The 16,134-nt window shown below is 39.2% G+C and overlaps 1 protein-coding gene across 1 annotated transcript in view; it reads left to right on the top strand.

Moving 5' to 3' along the window:
* The window catches only part of atrn (attractin), a 199,021-nt gene that overhangs the window by 78,844 nt on the left and 104,043 nt on the right, over positions 1 to 16,134 (top strand). Inside the window, exons 19-24 of the mRNA XM_084742147.1 lie at positions 1,399 to 1,536; positions 3,551 to 3,644; positions 5,385 to 5,437; positions 8,437 to 8,531; positions 11,057 to 11,135; positions 12,280 to 12,437. Of these exons, the coding sequence (XP_084598273.1) occupies positions 1,399 to 1,536; positions 3,551 to 3,644; positions 5,385 to 5,437; positions 8,437 to 8,531; positions 11,057 to 11,135; positions 12,280 to 12,437 (617 nt within the window). The remainder of the gene's footprint in view (positions 1 to 1,398; positions 1,537 to 3,550; positions 3,645 to 5,384; positions 5,438 to 8,436; positions 8,532 to 11,056; positions 11,136 to 12,279; positions 12,438 to 16,134) is intronic.

Genomic DNA, 16,134 nt, shown 5'->3' with positions numbered 1-16,134 from the left:
TAGTCTTTGTAGTGTCTTTGCAGCAACATTCATTTCAGAGGCTTTGTAGTTCACAGCAAGCTCATTAGTTTTACTGATACTGAGCTTCAGGTAACTGTTGTTTGCGACATGTTTGTGCAAAGACAATGTGTTTTTCACTGGAAATAATTCACTGGAATCAAACATGTCAGTATAGAAGAGATGTAACAATAATACTACAAATAAAAAGTCCACAGTACAATATTAATAGCAGTATTAAACAAAGAAAAGTGATGACTTGATTCAGTAATAAATCTGACAGCTTGTTTTGTTTTGTTTGTATAGAATTTATTTACCTTTCAGCTTACAGTGCTTCTACTTTCTGCCTTTAATAACAGCAAAGTAAGCAGCCACGACCTCAGCATTTGTCTTTGTCATTGTCTTGAATTATGTTTGTAAATCTGCAAAAGAAATAGACAGCAGCTCTTTTATAAAATAAAATAAAACTAAAAACTATTATATATAAATATTCCATATGTTGTTACATCCTTACTAAAGTCTGGACAGACATGGATGTAAAATGCAACTTGACTGTTTGCTTGAGTTTCTTTTTGTGTTTTCAGAAACAAATGTAATACTGTAGTAGTTTGGTTATGCACTTTCATAAAGATCAGGAACTCACAAGAGACAGATCAAATAAAGACAAAATCAAAGTAGCAGAGGCTCAGCTATCATGACTTTTAGTCTTAAAGATGGGTCAAGCTTTAAAAACGCTAGATCCTGCACTTCCCTTAAGGCAACTCAACAGTATCTTTCTTTTGACCCCCTCTGCCTTCTCAGTGCCCACCACTTTTGAACACCACATGTCCAGTTTGCAATGCAGCCTTTCTGGTAAAAAACAATTTAACCTGAAGCCCTAGCGGAGATAACCCATAAGAGTTGTTTTTTGTTTTTTTTTAATTTTGGAAGGCTCTTTTTCAGAGCCAAAGAAAACATTATGCAACCATTTTCTCAGGCTGAGCAGTGCTCCTCGTGATGAGTAAACTCATCCTCATGTGTAAAATTGTTCAAGTGCCCCTGTGATGACCCTGCTTCATTGTCTAACAGCCATAATATCTGAAAATGTTTGCCCACTCACAGGGATTGTTTTACTCATTCATTATAATCTAAAACTAACAGAAATAGTTGCCAATGACCCGCGGTGCTTATTACTTCTCTCAATTTAATAAATCTGTGTAGTAGATCTTGATAAATTAACCTGTCAGACACGGAGAATATCAGAGTAACACTATTTGTCACATGCGGACCTCGCTTTCACTCATACGGATCCCAGACTGCACTTCACTGTCTGTACTTGCAAATTAACGAACAAATTCATTCATGTTTGGGCCCGGGGCTGTTTATTAAAAAAAAAAGTTTGCTTTGTTTACTGTTTGGCAGCTTGTCAGTGTAATGGTCACAGCCAGTGTGTCAACGAGAGCGTGTGCGAGAAGTGCGAGGACCTGACAACCGGCCGACACTGCGAGAGCTGCATCTCCGGCTTCTACGGAGATCCGACCAACGGGGGCAGCTGCCAGCGTGAGTATCCGCGGGGGCCGCTCGGCCCGGCGCTAAATCAACTAGTCAGTCTCTCTCGTGCACGGCTTCATTTAACTTGTCAGTATTTTACAGTTCAGTTTTATGTTGGCCATTTTCCTGATTCCTGGCTGCACAGTAAAGCGTTCCCGTGGGATATTGAAGATTTACTCCGCTCTACAGCTAACACTGACAGTCAGTCAATCGGACAACAAATCAATCGTCCGGTGCTTCGACAGCTTAATTTAACTCACCGATATCTTACAGCCACGGTGTATGTTTTGTGTTTTTTTTGCTTCCTTTTTTTTTGGAGCTGTATTTCCAGGTGTCCCTCTGGAATATAGATTAACTTAATTCTACATAAGTGACAGCCAATCAATAAACAGCCTCTCTGCATATCTTCATGTTGTCACTATTATGCAGTCGTTGTTTATGCTTCTTATTTTCTGCCTCCTGGCTGCGCAGCCAAGTCCCCCTCAACAGGAGTGTTTTACATCAACGCTTTAAAGGCATCCTTTATTTTAGTTTGACTCAGGAGGCAGGATGAGAGCATAAGTAAGGAGAACAAATAATTAAGATAAAACGCATATATAAATAAGGATAAAATCATAACATGGCTTGTTGTTCCAACAGCTGTTGTTCCACCAAAACTAATAGACATTTGGCATCTGTTAACGGCCACAAAAGCCGTCTCTTGGGATGTGGAAAGTCACCTCTGGTGGAGAAGGAGCCGGAGCTAGTGTAGGGAGATGCAGCATTAAAGTTGGGTTCACCTCTACGCACAGAATTGACTCTGAAACTAAACTTTTGGGCTTTTTTTTCCCCGTTTTGTTCTTTCCCTGGAGAACAAGATGGTTGTCTCTATGCAGAAGTGTGTTGCAGAATTTCATAGTGTTGTAGCACATCGTTTGTTTGGCAGAAGTTGGTGACAAGATCTTTCACGTCTGGCTCTGAACTCTGGATTGAGTACCTTTTTGGACAACTTGTTAAGATATGCAGTAGTGGCTAGTGGGAGTCTTGCTTTGTCACTCAGGTAACAATAATATAACACACATCCACGGGTGCCTTCATTTTTGGTGAGCAGTGCCTATAATTCATCATCAATGTTGAATTAAGCACTGGTTTGTTTTCTTCTGAAAAAAGAGTGATGGGGTGCAATAGGGGCATGATGAGTCAGGGAGTAACACATTATGACTCGTAAAGCCACACCAAAAGCCTTCATTTCTTCCCGTCCAAACTAAAATGCAACCACAGAGTTTTAAAGCAAAAACCGTGCCAGCGGCGTTTCCAGAAGTCTCAGTTTTAGGGCCTCAGAAATGCTGGAGTACGTGTAAACAAAGCAAAACGTTTGCTTTTTCGAATGAAAACTTCTTAGAGTGGATGTAACCTTGGGTGCTTCCATGGGACTCTTGAAGGACTTCAAAGCCGGCGTCAGCGGGTGCTTGAGCAGAGCTGCCTGCCTGATTGGAACCCGAGAAACTCTTTGTGATTGGACCACATTTGGGCATAAGCTAGTCCATAACTGTACCTGAACTCCTTTGGCCAAACATCAGCGAAAAAACTTCTTCTTTAATCAAATGGTGTAGAAAGGCTGTCGAACGGGTCCAGTAAACCCAGATGTTTAGTGAGGGTGAACAGAAAACATCTGACTGTGTCCTGGGTGTGCAGGAGACTTAAGGAAAAAGCAGAGTTTACACTGAACCTGTCAGAACTGTATCAACCTGCATACAAGAAACTGAAACAGAAAGTACAAACGTCGCATTTGTAATACATAGGCCTAAGGGTAAATGACTTTTATTTGTTTTATTATTTTAGATTGTGGTTGTTGAACTTTATTTTATTTTATTTTTTACTAACTCACTTCTTATTCAAGGATATTCAACAAAGAAAAAAAGAGCTCGCATTCATTTTACATTAGAGTCTCAGCTTGTTATTTAGAATAATAACAATGTAAAAATGGTATTGTTTCACTGAGGCACATTTCTAACTGTTTCCGTGTGTCATGTCTTTTGTTCAGCTTGCAAGTGTAACGGCCACGCCAGCATGTGCAACCCCAACAACGGCAAGTGTTTCTGCACCACTAAAGGCATCAAAGGAGATCGCTGCCACCTGTGAGTTTCATCATTTTTCCACCTGACTCTGCGCTCTCACATTTTCCACTTGTTGTTTTTTTCCCTGTATACCCATCATATACAATATGTGTGACTGACACCACATGCTAAACCAGCAGTGGGTCTTTTTAATGAACTTGAGTGTTGACCTGAGGCGCCTAATAATTACCAGGCAGTTAATAATCAATGTCATTGACACAAACACAAACACAGCAAGTAAACACTGAATTATGTAGAATGTAAAAGTATGCAGTCAGCTTCCAAAACAGTCTGAAAAAAGAGCAAGTTGATTTTATTTCCTCATTCTTTGCGATTGCGTACTAAAGTAAGGATAAATAACTTATCAGATCGTCCCTGCTCTTGAGAAGGTGCTGTTAGTCATAGAGATGAGAAAGTTAGTATAAATCTGTATTTGCACATTTTCTCAAAAGTCAGTAGTAAGAATTTCTATGTTTCCGTCAGTGTCTACTCTTCCATTCTTGAGAACACGATATCTCAAAAATGCATTGAGGGCATTTCCTTTCTTCACATTCACAAACGTCAACTTGAACTCAAGGATAAACTGAAGCTTTGCTCACGTCTGTCTCATCCTTGTGAACATCATATCTCAGGATTGCCCTCAGGGAATTTCTTCAGATTTGGCACAAATGTCAACTCGAACTCGAGGATGAATACATTAGATTTTGGTCGTCAAAGGTCAAAGTCACAGTGATTTCACGACTGTCCCATTCTTGTGGATGTCATATCTCAGAAATGCTCGAAGAGGATTTCTTCAGATTTGATACAGATGTCCGCCTTGACTCAAGGATGAACTGATTAGACTTTGGTGGTCAAAGGTGAAGGTCCATGATGTTGGCCATAACTCAAGAGTTCATTCACTAATTATGACGAAGATTTCACCCAAATGTCTAATAGGTTAAAATTATGATGTGACGACATTCTTCAAAGGTCGACTTCACTGTGACGTCATAATGTTCAGCTCTCTATCAGTCCTCTCTAAAAATATTCTCTGACTGAAGACAGCATGTTTCTCAGTGGAAATTATACACTGAATTCACACAAACGTTCAGATAAGATTCCTTATAAATTAGTCTGGACAGACATGGATGTAAACTACAACTGGCAGAGGCACAGAAGTTGGTAATTGTAGTTCTTTCATTAGAAACGTTATATGGAAAGACCTGCAAGGCCGCACGTTAATATATTGAGATTTTAAGAAAATACTTAATACCTTCAGTGCCTCTTTTTTATTTTATTGGCACACTGTAGTAGCAGCTGCTCATTAGTTTGAGCAGCACTAATCTTAACCCTGGCCTTCATTACCATAGGGCCTCCCAAAACCCATTAAAAACTCGAGATACAGTTTCAGAAGTGACTGGTCATCAGTATGAAAATGAGGCTATTTTTGTCTTTTGAAAATGGAGGTTTTTGTAGTCGGAACGCGTGTTAGTGATGTCTGTCAGCTTTGCCAGGCCTTTTTTTTTTGTATTATTATTCCCCCTCATTCTTCTTCCTCCGTTGTCTTCTCATTGTACTCTCGCCGACTGAAGGTCGACCGCGTGTTGTCTCAGCTCCATGTGCAACACGTGGATTTCCTCCAGCTTCGTTTGTTAGCACCAATTAAGTCGTCCTAATTCCCCTTTCTCCCTCCCTGTCTAATCTTTTCTCTCCCTCTTGCTGTCCTTCCCCTCATGCTTTGCCTCGTTTCCGCTCATCTATACCCAACTTCTTCTCTTTCAGGTGTGAAGTTGAGAATCGTTACCAAGGCAACCCCCTCAAAGGAACATGCTACTGTAAGTGGAATTCCAATTACTCAGCTTCAGCAAAGGTATAGAGGAGGGAGGGGGGTCGCATTAAGAAAGCACCGTGAGGCCTTACTCTTCTCCCTTGTTCAGGTCAATGCTGAGACAGGTACATGGCTCTTAAATCAAAGTAGGTCTCAAGTAGTTTGATGTTTAAAGAAATAACAGCCAGAGGAGAAACAGCTCTTTTTCTTTTTTTTTCTTAAACAAGTCGCAGGTGGAAGGAATCGAAAGCAGATGAAAGTGAATCGCCGAAGAATGTAGCAGAGCTTTTTTTTTTTTTTTTTGAAGGACCGTCTTTCTCTTTTTTCCCCCGCTGCAGCGACAGTTGGGGACAGACGGCAGCAAACCGGTCCACACTGCAGATTAGTCTCCTGTCATTGTTATTCTGGAATTGCGATTATTTAGAATATAATTGGTGCATCTGTGAAACCACAAAGTTTAACTGACTTGAACACCCGTCCCTCGTTATGTTATAGTCCAGTGATGCTTTTTAAGAATACAGAAGGAGCTATAAGTGATGTTTCATAACCCTTTTTTCTGACCTGTTATCTTGCTGCCCATCTTTACTGAACAAGTTTTATATTGTGGTAAATTGAATTTCTTTGAGTTTTGGACTGTTTGTAAGATGAAACAAGACTTTTTATGGCTCTAAGATACTGATATTTTACAGACCAAATGATTAATCAAATTACCATGCTTAAATGGGCTACCCACATAGTCTTAAAAAGATAGTTCACCCAGAAATTAAAATTCAGACATTATCTACTCGCCCTAATGCTGATTGAAGGTCAGGTTTAGTTTTTTTAGTCAACATAAAATGCCTCCATACTGCTTGACTCGCATAATTCAAGTCTAATACATAAACCTACAAAGCTGTTTTCTTGTGAAACTCCAGCAGTGTTTTGTGGTCTAAAAAAACTAAACCCAACCTTCAGTCAGCATGAGGGTGAGTAGATTAGGAGAAGGAGACGGGGAGAGAGAACAGGTCAGAGACTGATACTTTGTTTGGTACTTGTCTAACGTAATTCTGTGTAAATCTATAGTTTTGCAGTAAAGCGAATGGAACCACAGTTGTATTTTCAAGGTTAAATGCGATGTGGTGTCTAAATGACTGATCAGTACAAAAGGGTTTTGGAATTGGTCCAGTGGGTCACTGCGAACGAGGCTGCAATGGCATAAAATAATCCTGAGACAAACGTACTGTATGTGCAAACTAACCCTTTAAAACACAGTGACACAAACTAATTGACTGAGGCAGCAGAAAATCAGCAACTCCTTTGTCCTATTTTTATTAATATTTGATGAGGTAGATGTTACAGCACAATTAGGCGCAGGTTCTTTTCATCATGCATATAAAAGGTTTCAGAAGAAAAAGAGAAGCTGTTAAAAGTCTTGATGATTATAACAATCCCAGTTTTTCCCAGTTTTTGTTCCATATCTCCTTATGAAGACCGAAAGACATTTTCCCCGTTGAGCAAATGGAGTTGAGTCTGGTGAGAAGATGGGCGACTGTGTCAGGGTTGAAGCCCTTGTATTGTTTGCCTATGATGCCTTTAGTGTTTTTTGAATTATAAGCATCTCTAAATATTTGAGATATTCCTTAATTCAGAATCAGGGTCCTTACTTACTTCCTGGTGGTGGAAATCTGTTTTGCCCAGCTCATAAGACTCGTGTGAATCCTCAAAATGATTAAGAAACTCCTGTGTTCTGCGAGGTAACATGACAAAGGAGTCAAAGGATCTTGGTGGCTTTTGAGAGAGCAATATAAAGGCTGTAGTTCCCCATCAGAAAGGTCCGTCTCTCTCGTGATGTTGTCAGACACTTAGAATATCAATCTGAGCCTGTTATTGGCAAAAACAAACACTTAATTTGGACGTACTTTGACGGGCGTGTTTGCTCCCAAGGATAATGTTGCAGTCATTGCAGTCCATTTCACCGCTGCTGGTCGAGGTGATCTACTGGACCAATTCCAAAACTTTTTGTACCTATGAATACGCCTGACACTGGAGTTCTGGGGCCGATACCAATATTAGGGAGTAAACAAACTCTGATGTGATATATACCAGTGTGACGGTGTGTTTATGCAAGTGAGCAGCATGTTGCAGTTTTAAGAGTCTGGGATTACACCAGATGAGAAGTATGGATGCATTTTAAGTTTTGTTTTGTTTTTTTACATTTGAAAACTGGTAACCATTCACAGCATATATGCCAGTATTGATCTGGACCAATATAGCTGTTATAGACCAGTGTAGGGCTGATTATACCAGTCAGGCTCCTTCTATTTGTTATTTATACTCCAAAAAATATGTAAATGTAGGGTACAAGTAGGGTTGAGTGTGCAGCTGCATGCTTAGTAGACCTGAATAGTATGAGTATACGACAGCAGTATTACCAACCCCAAGGGTAAAATGTTGCCTGGTGGCAGGTTTTGTTTTTTGATGTTGATTGGAATCAGCATGAGAAGTTTGGACTGTAGCAGCCAGCTCAGTCAGTCAGTAGGTATGAAAGTAAATTAGTTTTCCTGTGCAGGTCACGGGAAAGTCTGAAAGAGAACTGAAAATGGATTTTAAAAGACAGGAAAAGGGACAGAAATGAAACACATGGGGGAAATCATTTGGTCTGTGCAGTTTGTAAACTCACTGACTTTTTACGTGCAGTGTTATTGATGTGTAGTGAGGATGATCTCCAGCTGTAGTTTATTGCAGGCTCACGCACAGCCTCTGCCTCTGACCTTCATCACAGACACAGACGACCGACTACACACGCTGAAATCTTTAGGTCCATCCAAGAAACTCAATCGAGTTTTGGAAATAGAAAAAGAAAGGGGATTCGTGTAATTTCCTGCCCTCAAGCACTGTGCAAAAAACATGCTCTTGTGTGACTTTCAAACTACTCTAATCGAACTGTTCTTCTTCTTCTCCTTGTTCTTTTGTAATCCCCACCACACTCTCCCACACCCACACCGCCGGCTCGATCGCTTCAAACAGACACGCTCCTCATCGACTACCAGTTCACCTTCAGCCTGTCGCAGGAGGACGACCGCTACTACACCGCTATCAACTTCGTGGCCACACCTGAGGAGGTATGTCTCTGACTGTGAACGCCCCGCCGCCACAGCAGCTGTCACTTTTATTAGGATTAAAGATCGTACAGTCAGCACCAGATGATGATGTGTGATTATGTGTTTTTTTCCCTCCACCTCGGTTATTGTCTAAAAAAGTTTCTTCAGGAGAAACTCCAGTTGTTGTTAATCATTTTGCTAATAACAGTGATTAATACATAATGGCGTTAATAAGGAAGTTAGTCAGTGAGAACAAATACAATCTGTTGCTGTCCTGTGAAAAACATGCATCTTCGACGATGCTTTTTTCAGATAACGCAAAGGGGTTTTTAATGGTTTACCCTTTTTAGCCTAAGAGGAATTTTTAAAACCCATAAAGGAACACTTCTCTGGAGTCACAGGAGTGCAATATAAATAAATCGCTCTATAAAAGAACAAGAAAATAAATATGTTAGTGTGCTTTTCCCTTTTGCTTTTGCTGTTCTTTACAAAATGTCAGCTGGCTTTGGGCAGAACAACCTGCCGAGGCTGAGCAGTGAATTCCTGCACTCATGAATCCTGCCAGGATTAATTTTTCCATTAAAGCAAAAGCAACAAAAAATAATTGGATAAAAATAGATAAATTACATCAGGTAAGAATAAGTAATGAAAAGAAAACAAAAATTGCAGTAAAATAGAGTAATATGTATGCAAAACAAGGTTTTTAGAAAAAAATACTTATATAAATATACGCAGAAATAAATGAAAGTGCTTGTAATTCTTATAAATTTATCTGTTATTATGTCTCTATTTCCACATTTATTTATTCTTACATTTATTTCTCTTTATATTTCCGCATTTTTTTTACTTCTTAATTTTCTTTTATGACACAGAAATTCACAATTCAGCATTAGCATGCACAATAATCACTAGCTCCACATTAAAGAAAATAATTAGACATGATACTCAAAATGTTTGAGTATATTGTTTTAAAATGTTCAAAAGTGATGAGAGAGATTTTGATTTCAAAGAAAAAACATGATGACGGGAACGTTCCCGCTGTTCGCTCCACATTACAGCCGGGTTAAGAGAAGAGAAAACCTCTTACAAAAAACTTTATCTGTTATATCCTAATATTATCCTAATATTATTTTTAATAAGTTAGGAAAACCTCGTTGAGACAGATCTCATTTTCAAAGGAGACCTGAGTACATAAAAAGGTATAATTACCTAATTACAAATATTACAATATATCACACTACTAAAAACAGTAATACACAATACAGCATAACCAAAAAGCATGATATAGTATAATAATATAAACATAAAAACAAAACTACTCAAGTAGAACAAACTTAAACAGCCCAAACTGTCCTGAATATTCTCTGACTGCTTCTATAAAAACAAAACAGAAAGAAAGAATCACCACCGGCTTGACTCTTCCCTCAGTAAAGTCCGTCTGCCACCAATGAGCATCAACAGACTGAAGTGTAATGTCGTCGTGTGAACTACACTCATCACGCAGTCAGTCACACAGATGTTTTCCCAGCAAATGAAAGCTTGTCCGGTCCTGTTTACCTGGCTGCAGCATCTGGAGCGAAACTGAAACACAAGGGTCTGATTAGATATTCCAGATGGTATCTTTCCCCTGACAAGGATTCTACCGACTGGGAACAAACACAGAACTGTGATCCCTTCGTCCCCTGGAGGTGTGCAGAAACAATTATACGTCTTTGATAATTTATTAGGAAAATATTTGGAATGTTCATGTTAATCAAACCTGTTAAACTATTCATGTCGACTAAATCGCAGCCTTTCAATGAGCGAGTAAACATTAATTATGTCCTATTCTACACATACTTTAGGCTATCAAAGCTGATAACACTTTACAACTGTACTTACAGTATACATTGATACATCTCATTTTCATCACTGACTCTCGTTCAAACAAGTGTTTGTTTAATTCAGCTTCCATTAGCTGTGCAAATTTGCTCTAGTCTGCATTACAGTAACTGTTTGTACAGCTGCAAACTGGTTTGGGGCGGTGGGGGAAAAAAAAACTGCTCTGTATTTACAGTAGAGCAGTGCAGACTTGTTTCTTTTCTTCAGTTTTCTTTTTTTGTTTTCTTTCTTTTGCTATTTGTTTCTATTTCCACATTAATTTTCTTATTCTTTAACAGATTTACTCTTTTGGGGGACTCCTATGACTCAATACTTCTCTTCCTTAAAGGAATAAACATAACCACATTTCTTAATAAGAATGTTTAAGCAAGCTAAATGACAACGCTTATTTTTCTTTGTTTCATTTGTCTGTATTTCCACATTTCATTATAATTTCATTATAATTTCATTATTTTCTATATTTTTGCATTTTTTATTTACTTATTTATTATTTTATGTTATTTTTATTATTTTATTTTATATTATTTTCATTTTTTGTTTTTTTAAACAAAAAAAAAAGCATGGTTGGTCAGTCGGTAGATTGTGGTTTTCATCGGTTACAGAAAATACACAAAATTTGCAATCCTAACAGCTGCGTGTTTTCTGTTTCTTCTCCTCTTCCTCAGCCAAACCGGGATCTGGACATGTTCATAAACGCCTCCAAGAACTTCAACCTGAACATAACCTGGGCCACCAGCTTCACTGGTACGTCTCAACAAACACCCCGGTGGTGCTGAAACAGTCAGACGAGACAGAATATTTGATGTCATTATATTCTGAAGATCTTTAGATAATGACTGTTTGGCAGCAGAGTTTGTCTTAAATTAAATAATGAAAACTTTAGGCCTTAAATGTCTCGGATACGAGTTTGAAAAGTTTCAGAATTGATTGGCTCATTACTTTTATAAACCTGTTTACTTCAGCCTGTAAAATAAACATGAATACAAATGCAAAACAATACCTGTTAACGCATTCCAATAAATATGTTAACTTTACTTAACTTCCATCTGGTATGGTTAATTGCATTTCAACAAGATCTGTCTCGAGAACAGTGCATTTACTGCTCAGTTGAAGCCTTTTGAAAATGAGCTTTCAAGTCAGAAAAACATGAAGCCGCTGTAACGCCGCATTGCATTTATAATGGACTTTAAAAAGTCTCCGGTTTAACTTGTTTAAAGCTGCAGAGCTCTTTATCAGACAAAAAAAAGCAGTGTGAAGACGTCACTTAATACATAACAAAAATACTGTTAGTTGCGGCAGAAAATTCCAGAAATTAATTCAGTGAAATATAAGGTGGCAGCTCCCACCTGTCCTCTGTCCTCAGGTGACCAGGTGTCTTCACAGCCCTTTGCCACAATGCACTGGTTGCACAGCAGACGCTTTGACTTATCAGAGCGGGAAAATACACTTAATAACAGCGATTAAGGCACAGTTCCATTAAGTGTCCCAGAAACAGTGACAGAAAATCGGCATGCACAGTGGAAGGATCTCCCCTAAGTGCAATGCAGCAGTCATTAATACACCCGTGGGTTTTCTGGTTTAACATGTCAAAACGTCTGCTGTCCAACTAGTCCATTAAATATAACTAGGACCAGTTAGATCAGATCCTGTGCTCTGCTAGATGTTGGAGGGCAGTTAAAGATGCAACAGTTAATATCTCTGTCCTGCAGTAATTACATGTTGATTCTCTAATAACAAAAAATTATTTGGTGGTTTAGTCAAAATAATTTTTTCTCCTCATGTAATTAAATTGCAGAAAATGTTAGGTATTCTAAAATGGGATAATCACCGTTCTTATTTCCTTTCTCCATCTCCGCCCCTCCTGTCTCTTCTTCTTTCCGTCATTCAGCAGGGACCCAGACCGGGGAGGAGATTCCCATCGTCTCTCGGAGCAACATCAAGGAGTTCAAAGACAGCTTCTCCAACGAGAACTTTGACTTCCGCAACAGCCCAAACATAACCTTCTTTGTCTATGTCAGCAACTTCACGTGGCCCATTAAGATCCAGGTTAGCTTCAGTTCACCTAAGCAAATATACGACTGGTTCTTTTGGATATAAAGTGAGACGTAGTTTGTGCCACAGTAGGAAAAACTGGAAAAAGCTGCAGGTATGAGTGGCGCAAAGTGTACGCTTTGCTAAAATAAAGGCACACGCTTACATGTTGAGGAAAAGGTAGGTGAAAAGCACACAACACTTCACTGTGGCAATGCTTTTAAACCACATCCTGCAGAAATCATGATTTTATCCTCTTATATTCATAATCAACAGTTTAACAATGAAATTTAAACTTAACCAGCACTAAGGGTAATTTTGTGTACTGAAATCAGAACAGAGGAGTGACTCGTTCCCAGTCTTTGTGATGCTTTAGATCATTGATTCCTTTTTCCATACACGTGTCCTGGCTTGTCTTGACTCGGTTGACTCGGCACCAGTTCAGGAGATGTTCCAACCTTGGTGCGACTCAGCACATCATGCTAGAGCCACACCAACTGCACGTACCTGCGTGTGACAGCAACCTCGCTTAAATGCTGCTGTTCGCACACCTGTGGCGTCCACGCAGACAAAGTTTCTGTTGTGGGGCTGCTGCTGAAAGCCCTGTTTTTCTACACTGAGTTTGCAGAAGAGTTTTGTAGAGAAGGAAAGGACTGGAAGCTTGAGGAAAAAGAAAAGGAAATAGCAAAATAAAAAGAAAATTTTTGTCATGTCTGGCATATTCTACATGACTAACATTAAACCTGTTGTTAGAGGTGTCATGTTGCAGGTATAATGTCAGTATGACCAACAACTTCTCGCTGAAAAAAACAAAAAACAGGCAAGACTCTGAATCTGTAATGAAACGCGGCTGCAGCTGTGCGGCTCACGCGGGGTGTGTGGATGCTCTAATGCGTTAATATGGCCGCTGAAATAAATACCAACAGGTTCCACACTGAAGCAGGCAGTGTGGCCCGGCCCCTCATAACTGATAATAGCAATGCAAATCAACACAGCATGGTCTGGCTCAGGGCAGCCAGAAGTGATAATGGAAAGGCCCTGTATGACACAAATGAATCGGCATCCACTGACTATGTTGAACAGGAAAGACAGCTGGTTAGATGTGATGCTTCTGTGCTGTGACAGTGCAGTGATGCTGACGATGCCTGGAAACGTGAATGAAATGTGACAGAAAGCCGAAATGACCGTTAGATGAATAAAAATGGAGAAATGGGAGACAAATTATCTTCCGTATTGCACTTTAACAAAGATTTCAAACAGTTATAACAGATGTGTCTTACACTATCTAGGGAAATGTACCCAGTGCAGCTTTAGAGCCAAGTTATGTTGCTTTCTTAAGTAATATATATGAACATTTCAGCATGACTGCAATGCTTAAAAGGAGCATAAAATATGATAAAACTATGATTTACTCAAGTAGAACAAACTTAAACAGCCCAAGCTGAATATTCACTGACTGTAGCAGCATTGTTTTTTTTGTAAAAATGTATGTATTCATGCATTTTGAATAAAAGCATCAACAAAGTACCACATGTCAGGTCTGCTAATGTGCTTTCATGTGCAGCGTTGTCCCATATTCAGCTTCTGTGTGTGTGCAAATAAACACTTACACATGCACTCACAGACCTGCAGATTTTGGATCAAAGTGCAGCAAAACTGTGGTCAATTTTCGCTGTGACTGGTCAGCTTGTCCGATTTAAAAGCCACTTTTCTACTCTGTAGACCAGAAAGTTGGCTGGCAAAATGGCGAAATGTAAATGCTGGCAGTCACCAGTAAAATGTGGTCAGTGAGGGGAAAAAAAGTTTCCTGTATTCGGTGCACAGGAGCATTTCTGCAGCGTTGATGTGGCTCCGTGGCAGTAGTTGTGAATAGGGCTCTGTGTCTGTGTCTGCTTGCCTGGTAGCTGGCGGTGTGTTTATGCAGCCGAGCTACGCACAATCGCCGCTGCACTCAGTGAACCGCTGTCATGTGGATGAGAAAACTGTCTCTCAATAGTGCTCTTACTGTACGGTGGTAGCAAATAATGGAAAGCTCTATAAGGTGCTAAAAGCTATTCTGGTTGTCAATGATATTGCTGTATATAAAGGTCTAAAAAATCGTGTTTGAAAAGAATTAAGAAATGCAAAAGCTGAATATTACATCTCAGTAATCACAGAGGCCAGAGGGAACTGTTCTGCAATACGGAAACAAATAAATAGTTTTATAAAGCCATTGGGCAAATCAACAACAATATATGAACTCAAAATTGGGAACCGGTTGGTTTCTGACAGAAAACAAATTGCTCATGCGTTGAGGAGTTTTTTTTGTTTCCACTGTTGAGGAGCTTGCCAGCAGTGGAGCTATCTGTCCCAAATAATGTCTCTGCCAACGTCTTAACATCACAACAACCAAATCAGACTGAAGTCCTAGCAATGATCGATAAACTCACCAATAGTCAGTCAAAACTTTCACCTGAATACTGCCTTTCTAAAGAAAACAAACATTTTGGTAACACCTCTCACTCATCTAATCAACCTTTCCATTACTAGTGGGATCTTTGCCAGTAAACAGAAACTAGCCAGAGTCATACCCCTTTTCAAATCAGGAACAGTTGATCAGGCATGTAACTATTGGCTTGTTAGTTTATTACCCATATTTTTATTTTATTACAATTATCTATATCCCCAAATGATTCCACAAGAACTGCTAACTGCTTTCTTATAGACCAGCTTAAACTGTCATTTGATAAAGGTGAGGTGGTTGGGGCAGTATTTTATATCCTCATTCATAAACTCTCCTAATTTAATTTCTCAGTGGTTTAAATCTTATCTGTCTGACATAGAGCAGTGTGTTACTATTGATAATGAGAAGTCTTCTTTTTTAAAGACTAAAACAGGAGTACCTCAGGGTTCTGTTCTTGGTCCTCTTCTTTTTAGCTTTTACATTAATGATTTACCACAATCATTTACTAGAGCAGGTTTCCAGATGTATGCCGATGATACAGTTATACATGTATCTGGAAAAACTGCTCCAGCAGCTTCCATACAGTTGTCATGCTGCTTACAGTCCATCGCAGCATGGTTTGAAAAATCACATCTCACACTTAACATTAAGAAAACAGTGTCAGTTTGCTTTTCTTCCAGCGCTCGGTCATCAGCAGAAGCTAATGTTTTAAATCTAAATATTAACGTCCAGCATGTTGAACAGGTCTCAGAGGTAAAATGGTGAGCATGGTTGCAAAAGCAAACTTAGATACGTTTAGTCTTAACAGCGACCATCTCCCATTTCATGCTGCAAACTGTTTCATGCATGCTATGATTTATGATAGGTTACTGTGTAAATAAAGGATGATAATAGGCCTTTTTCACAACCACCATTTTGACATGAGATAGTCGGGTAAACGCAGGTGTTACCAATCATATTAATCTCTGCTGTGCTAAATATCAACCGAGCTGCTGTTAAATAGGTTTATACCAGGGGGCAGCAACCTGCGGCTCTTTTGCCCCTCTCCAGTGTCTACCTGTGGCTTTTTTTTCTATGGAAAAAACGAATAACTAGCATTTTTAATTTTCATTTATCCTTGTTGTAGGCCTAAAGTAATTCTTACATTGCTAAACTGTAAAATATAGCCTTTTAGTTAAAGAAAAGTTAATATTCATTCATTAAATAAAATGTGTGTCATAGCCTTTGTCTACAGCTCAGTGCCTTTTCCTCTAAATTTTGGTGGTTGCT

Source organism: Lutjanus erythropterus, chromosome 18 (genome assembly GCF_056507025.1).
Source record: "Lutjanus erythropterus isolate fLutEry1 chromosome 18, fLutEry1.hap2, whole genome shotgun sequence".
Classification (NCBI taxonomy): Eukaryota; Metazoa; Chordata; class Actinopteri; order Lutjaniformes; family Lutjanidae; genus Lutjanus; species Lutjanus erythropterus.
The sequence above is the reverse complement of the archived record's forward strand: the minus strand, read 5'-3'. Positions and strand labels throughout refer to the sequence as shown.